The sequence below is a fragment of the Mesitornis unicolor genome, unplaced genomic scaffold (genome assembly GCF_000695765.1).
Source record: "Mesitornis unicolor isolate BGI_N332 unplaced genomic scaffold, ASM69576v1 scaffold13366, whole genome shotgun sequence".
NCBI lineage: Eukaryota > Metazoa > Chordata > Aves > Mesitornithiformes > Mesitornithidae > Mesitornis > Mesitornis unicolor.
The window spans coordinates 1-8,023 of record NW_010193039.1 but is presented as its reverse complement, the minus strand read 5'-3'; the positions used below and the strand labels follow the sequence as shown (position 1 = coordinate 8,023).

At 34.7% G+C, this 8,023-nt stretch overlaps 1 protein-coding gene across 1 annotated transcript; it reads right to left on the bottom strand.

The window, feature by feature from the left end:
* Positions 1-414: 414 nt before the first annotated feature.
* Positions 415-7,424, bottom strand: LOC104534063 (kinesin-like protein KIF16B; the record flags this gene model as incomplete). Its single annotated transcript, XM_010187332.1, has 4 exons — positions 415-580; positions 5,775-5,825; positions 6,345-6,450; positions 7,266-7,424. Coding segments are annotated over 4 exons (482 nt in total), but the record flags the coding sequence as incomplete, so codon positions are not given.
* Positions 7,425-8,023: the final 599 nt, after the last annotated feature.

Genomic DNA, 8,023 nt, shown 5'->3' with positions numbered 1-8,023 from the left:
TCACTGACAGATCCAACCCAAATCATTCTGTGATTCATTCATTCTATAATTCTATTATTCAATTGATCCACTTGGAAAATACTTTCTTTATAGTGTCCTGTATTGTGCATTCCTTTTCACAACTACTCTTATTTAGCAGTACCAAGGCCACTTAAACAATGGAAAGACACAGAACCAAAAATTGTAGTTAGTGGAAACAAAAAACAGATTTCATTTGGGTTAGTAAGGTGATTTCTGGAATCTGCAGATTCTCAGGTGTGTTTTGAGTTTCCATTTCCATCTTCGCTAACTGTGACGCTGTCACAGTGAACACCACTAGTTCGTTGGAACTACTTTATTTTAAGCGAAAAGCATTTTTCTGTTATTATTGGTACTATAATGCTAGTGGTGTACAAATACAAGCAGCATATGTACAGAGAACCCAGACATTAAGAAGAAGCAACTGAAACGCACTTACCTTTATTTCAAACTCATAGTGTTCATCCTTTCCCTGCCCACACAAGACATAGCGTGGAATACTAATTTTAATTGGGTCCTTTAGGTCATCTGGATTTGCTCCCAGAGAACGACAGACCATCCGCTTTCATGTGCATACCAAATAGGGAGAACAAAGGAAAACCAAAATCACTATATAAGGAAAAAAGAAAAGAACTTCACTAAAAATGAAAAAGTGTTCTTGGCCAGAAGAGCAGGGAAGGAGAACATAGAAGAGGTAGAAATTATTTTAAAGCTGAAGGAACTACTTGAAAACAAAGTGGATCTCCTTTTATAAGTAAGCCCTTGCATATTGTTATGCATGAAAAAATTGAGGTGAATTGTCTTCAAAAACATTGCTTGTTCTTTGAAAAGGCATTTTCAGCTTAAATAGCAAAAACAAGCAAAAGCAGAAAACTTTGTATTAACCCTCTTTGAAAAAAAAAATATGAATCAAGCCTTCACAGTCAGCCATAATTTTTTGTCTTTATAACAAACCTGTTCACAATATCATGCAAAGCTGTAAAAGATCTAGACAACTCAGAAACTGCCTAGATCTTAGACTTTTAAATGGAAAAATAATTTTATAGTTAAAGTATTGATAACATAATAATCCACTGTCAGAATAGTTTCCTACTATTTTCTTTAAATCACATCTAATTAACAGAAAATGCAACTAGGATAAATTTGCATGGTGTAGACAAAAAGTTCTACAAAGGTATTTGTAGTGAGGACACATTCCTCTGACTAATAGCCAGATGAAATTTGTAACTCTGAAGTTATGTCAAAAATAAAATATTTTTGCAACTGAAAAGATTAATGATTTGCAATGAGTGTGTCCAAATTAGCATAAGTATTTACAGTAAGTACAAAAAATGCCTTTTAGGAAGTCCTCCACTTTCACAATTAAATGTATTTGGTCTGAAAAGCATAGTGAACCAGTGCTTAAAAAAACAAACAAACAAACAAAAAAACCCCACTAAACAAAAAAACCACACAAACCATGTCCCGCACTCCCCAAAAAACCCAAAAGAGCACTATGACAAATATAAATTAACAGTAACAAAAAAGATTGAAAAATTATCACTTTAAATTTATGACCATGTTATATATTCGTATTTAGTGGTGCTGTCCATCACTTACATAGGTACTGCATTCTCAACATTCATTTTCAATCCCTTAGCAACTACCATAAGACTTATTGCTTGGTTAGAATTCTTCAGTCTTGACCAACACTATACCCACATTTGTTCATTGACACTTGGTCTCTCTGTAGCAACTCTTGGTGACTCCCAGTACATGATACTGTGTAGGAGCTAGAGAAAAGTTTGAAAGTAATTCATAAATGCCTATCTGAATGCTGCTTGTTTTAAGTTAAACTTACTCTGTCCTTCAGGCAGTATCCCTAGTTGCTAACTATTCATTTGACAGCATGAGAAACATGTTTGCAGGTCATAAACCCCAAGATGCTTATCTTACCACAGTTAAGGTGACATGACCAAAGGTCAAAATGCTATTTAAAGCACAACCAACACCTGTTTACACTTTAACCAGCTCCATTTTCACATCACATTTTCCTCAAACACTCACATCAAGGGAATTTAAAGACTTACTCTACTGCAGGGAAGTACAAGTTATCTATTTTGACAAATGTACAGGAATGACTCAAAGCCATGCATTCCTTCTCTGAAAGAAAAGGAAAGGAGAGGGAAATCTAAAAGGAGTATTGGGGTGTCCTCTACATTTTCCTTGTTCTATTTCACTACTTCCACATAGCCTACACTCTCTTAGCTCTCAGCAAAGGGGGCAAACCCAGGAAAACAGAAATATGGCAAATCCATCAGTCTCTGGTATCTCAGGCAACACAGCTTAGAATAAGCCAAACAACACCTTTTGTAATTGTGACAAACCTTAATGCAAGTGTGCAATAATCCTTAATGCAAAACTCCAAAGCAAAAGAGAATTGTCAGTACTATTCTTCCCAGTATAAAAGCTATAAATATCCTTAGTATTAAGAGTATGTAGTGAATATACTATAGGAACCTAAACACACCTTAAACTTCAGGCAAATAAGAAATTGCAGATGTTTTTAAATATTGAGATCAAGGGTGAGAAACAGATGACAAGAATGAAAAACCAAGATACTCAGAAACATTAAGGAAAAAGCAATCAAGGAGGAATGGTGAAGACATTAAAGACAGACAGAAAATGGAGGGAGCCAGAAACAACAGCTGAAATGGAAATCAGAAGACACAGCTGTAATTATATTTTTTGATCCACCTACCATATAACATAGAAACATTTAAATTTCCTAACCTTCCCAAGTAGATGTAAGTATAGCATATAAAAGACTCACAAAAAATAAGCACTCAAGTAACAATGATTTTTGCAATTTTATCAATATTAATTCGCCTACTATTTTGAATGTATCTAAATGTATTTGGATTTCAACACCTAGTCAAATGCACAATTAGCCAAATGGCTTCTTCTCTTGAACTGAATGTTAATTTCCACATTTCCAAAGGGATATGCAAACTGTTCTGAAGAACTGATGGGATGACTGTCAGTTGAGTATTTATTTCTTTTTCACAGAATTGAGAAAAATCAATTCCTGAATCAGATCCAATCTTGCTACTTCTAGAAAACACAAGATCAATTTTTGTGAAATTCTCTTTGTCTGGCAAAACTACACATCGGATATCATTCAAACTGTACAACTGAAGGTTGTCAAATCGTGATCACTGGCATGAAGCATCCAAAACATTAGGTGCAACATAGAAGACATTATTCTCCCTTAGGAGACCTATATGAGTTGTTGTAAGAACAAGAGTTCTGTACACAGTCTGCTTAGCACAGTTTGCTTTCACTGAGGTACACAGCAGTACCTGAATGTCACCTCATGAAGGTTTAATACCTTCCATATTTTCATGGAGTAAGTAAACCAGATCAGCTAATTCAGTTCTAAATTTACAGGACAATCATACTCCATTTGAAAAAACTAAGTCATTTGCTTCTGATGTCCAGTCAAGTGAAATCTGCATCAAATCCATCTTTCAAGAGCCGGTGATTTAAATAAACAGCATCATCTGTTGCAGAAATCAAAACACTCATCACATCATGGCAGATTCTTTGAGTGAACTGTTGGTTATAGGTAAATATTGTGAGTAAACCACCTTCAGCAGAACACAGAAGACCAATATTCTGTCCAGCAAAGCCAACTTGAATCTCCTTTATCGTGACAATGGGAACCTCATGAAACATTGCCAAAGAATTCTGACAGACATCATGTTTGACTGATGAAATGACAACAGAGAATGGAGCTGAACAAAAGCAAACAAGCAGGTTCTGGATCAGGTTTTTTGCAACTGCCAACAGCAAGCCAATATATACCTTTTAACTCCTCCTTTCTAATATAAATTTGAGGTAAGGCACAGGTCAAAAATTCCAGCGCTTTTTTCAGAGAACAGAACTGAAGCTTCAAAAAGACATCAGGAAAATGCACAAATTTCTGTCTTAACACAAGGCTGTTTTCCAGCTCTTCATTTTTACAACAGTATGTCAATCCTTCAGAGGGTTCTCTCGCACAGGCGTCAGAGCTTCCTTGTGCTTATACACACTGTAATAGCCTCTTGCACAGGGGATTCAGGCTGAATGGCATTGTCAGTATGAGCTTTGGTGTCATCAGTAGAATGGGACGTGTCTTGATTCACATCTGACTTGACTACTAACATTTATTTGAAAGTTTCTTATAAATGGCAGGTTTTTTATTAATGATACAGCTTGTGCACACCTCTCGCTTCTGTCACACAAACTTCCCAACTCTTCAATTTGTTTAGAAACCACCATACAGTTGAATAGCTGACTAGTGGTACCTCTGTAAAGGCAGGAAAGCTTACTGAAAAGATAACCCAAACCGTTAAGTGTGTTCTGGTCTCACATCAAAATGAGAAGCTATTGACTTAAAAGAAATCATATCAGAGGCTTTTTGTGTTGGAAGCTGAGAATTACTAGACTGGACTTCAACTGTCTTAAATGGGCTGTTTTCTTTACAAGTTATTACTTCAGAATGCACATTAGACTGAGAAAAGAGAAGATATGATATGCTGCTAAGACCAGCCTACTCATTAGCATCCATTAAGGATCCAACAGGAGACAGCTGATTCAAGAAAGAACAATCAGATTCAGTTCTTGAGCTGTCAAAATTCAGAGAATTAATTATTTTATTGTCAAAATGACTGAAATTTTCAACCTTGCAGAGCGAATAAGCCACATTATTCAAGTCATGACTTTGTGAAGAAATAGATAAAACATTCTGATAAGGAACATTCTTACTTTTTAAAGTATTGATATTTTTAGAGTGAATGAAACTACTTTCAATGTCACAATGACAAACAAAACTCTCCTGTTCTGAATTACTCCTTTCATTCTCAAATGCCTTCTCTGATGTAAAAGGGGAGGAGATTCTTCCAGAACTGGAAAATAAATCCCATATCTCTGCATATTCCTTTTGTCTTTTATGGTCTCTTACTCCTGTGTTTTCTCCACGCAACTCAGAAGCACAAATGTCATCTTTAGACATAAGCCATATGGAAAGCCATAGTGTGGCTGCCACTGTTGAGTTTTCTGTTAAAAATTTCAAAAGAAAATAGAAGTGTCTTTATAAAACCTTCTGATTTCAACATTTCTTAAATTGAGTATTGATTGTGATTAGGTTTGTACAATCACTCAAAATTTGTATGACCATTTAACAATCTCTCAAAATTAAACAAAATCCAACAGAAGTGATAGAGGTCTGACTTAGAAATGGTTGATCTTCCCAGCCCACCACTGCTTTTTCCTAGGCCTCAATTTAAAAATACACATATGAGTCCTTCAAGACATATGCAAATTTGCCCAATGCTACTTACTAATATTATATAGTATTGTATTGAGTATACAGTATTGAGTTCATTGTGAGACAAAAATGTGAAGTGGTATTCTGAATTCAGATATCTTTCCTCATTAAATGCTTTTATCCTCTAAAAATCAGGAAAGGGATACTGTTCCAAATTAAGAATCATGAGAAAACAAGGAAGAAACATCCACAATAACACCACACTTTTCAAATAAGGAAAAAGATTTGCCCAATCTGAAAAAAAATCCCTTTAACTCCAGCTGGCAAAATACATTGCTGTCTCTGTTAGTTATTAATCTTGCTGTGAATTCAAAGTTTTAATTATGCAGCTAAATATTAAAGAATTTAATTACAGGGCATGCCATAATAAAAGACAATCATTTTATTCCGACAAATTATGACCTACCTCATACTTCAGCTTGCGTTGAACAGTGCCATTATTAAGCCTCTCATTCTCCTAAAAAGACAAAAAGGTACAGGTGACTATTAAAGAGTGCCTTTCTTGTATAAGTTCATTTAAAAGTATATATGGGAAGATAAATTATTTTTAGTAGCTAAGACAAACTATTTTCTTATTGATATTTTTTAAACCACTGGCTTAGAAATTAATCAACCCAGTTTTTGGATTAATGAGATCACCAGTTTTTAAATGAGCATTTGTTTGCAAGTATAAACAATTACCATTCTTATGGGTGGAATTGTATCAATGTATTTTACAGACATAAAATGAAGATTTTTATTTTATCTGCACGCTTTCTATTAACACTCCTCCCCACAAAAAAAAAAAAAGGAATATAACATAAAGCAGCCACTGGGAAAAAAAAAACAAGCAAGCAAAATCTAAAACCAATATTCCTAACTTACTTTTTTGGTAAAGTAAAATTAGGTAAACATAGGAAAACGTGAAAATTATTTAACAACAAAACTAAATCTGTGGTGCCCTGAAGGTCAGGATTTCTTACCCATCTCTGCTCACCTTCAAACTTTCTGTAGACCACGACAGGCTAACATTGCTTTCCTCAGCTTTACGATGAATATTCTGGAGTCTTCTCTGCACTTCTTGTTCAATAAAAGCACTTACCCTTCAGGGTATAGAAAAGTTTAAAAAATATACCCTTAGATAAAAATCAAGACAGACTAAAGGGCTCTTTGAAATGCTTATGAACTCCTAAGTACTCCACAACTCCAAAATGGCAGGCTTAATGTTAGACCAGTTTTATCCCTTCTTAAGGAACATGTACTTTTGAGCAAGTGTTCATTTAACAGGTAAAGGTTAGCAATTTGTTATCACAGTTATACAATTTAATAGACCACAGGTTAAGGCACTGCTATGCGTACAGTTCTACATACAAGTGGCACTGAGTGTAAGAGAGATGAAGAAGAAAGAGAAGGCTGGGGTTGCATCTTTAGTTACTTAATTGTTTGCTTTTATTACTTTTGCAATATTGGCAACTCAGGCTAACAAAGGTTTGGTCCTTAAACAGAAAGAATATTCCAGGAGTTGATATTAACAACTGCATGTGTAAGTGTAAAAAGGGCAGAAAGGAAATATATTCTAAGTCATACCAGGCAGCTGCTCTATTCAAAAAGGCTTAAGATAATTTCATTTACTTTGTTGCTTTAAGAGCAAAGAGTATATTAAACAGTATCATGTAGACAAGTAACTGTAAACACTAAAACAATTGAAATACATTTAAGCCTACAATTTCACAAACCTCTATTCTAAAACAAACCACACAGGAGCAACAGATCAGTCTGTTGGTTATTTAAAGTAAAATACAGCAAATTAACTTTATTTCCACTTAATCACAATCCAACCCCAGCAGAACATCTTTCAATATATTTCTTTTCTAAAGCTATTATTTGCATTCATATTGCAGAAATGCAGGTTACCTACCTATCATCAACTAGCGGACCAGTGGGCAGCTGAGGCTTTGATGGGCTGGTAGGCGAAGTGGTATGAGAGAGTCTCTCTTCTAATGTTCCGTGATTTCCTTTCTGACGACCATCACCCTCATATATTTTTTGCTTCAGCTGCTGAATTTCCTGGTCCAGACTATAAATAGATCTTAAAATGTAATTCACTTTTTTTTAGAGTTGATTCCCATAGTTCTTATGGGATGTACTGTACTTACACTGGGATACATGTATGTAAGACTGTACGTATTAATATCTATGAAGATATAAAAATCATAACTGTTCTTTAAGCATATTTAGATAGGAAAATAGAGATAGCTTAAAATGACATTACAGCAGCAGTTGGACTAGATAATCTTTAAAGTTCCCTTCCAACCCAGTACATTCTACGATTCTATGAATTTCAGTAACTTCCAACACAAAGGTATCTAACAGCACATTAAATATTAATTCACAAGACTCCAACTTATCTATTAGGATAACCTGAATAAACCTTCCTTACTACAGAACTCTTATCCATGACCTCAGTTACTAGCTTCCAGTGTGAAATAAATGAGTAAATGGAGGGGGAAAAGTTTAAAAACTCAAAATACAGAACTAATCCAAAAAACCAAAGATAACCTAAAACAGTGATGGGGCAAATCACATCTATAAGAAAATCTTTAAATTGTGTACTATACATATAAATCTTATATTCCAGTCATTCCTTCTGTGTGTGTGTGTGTGTGTGTGTATATA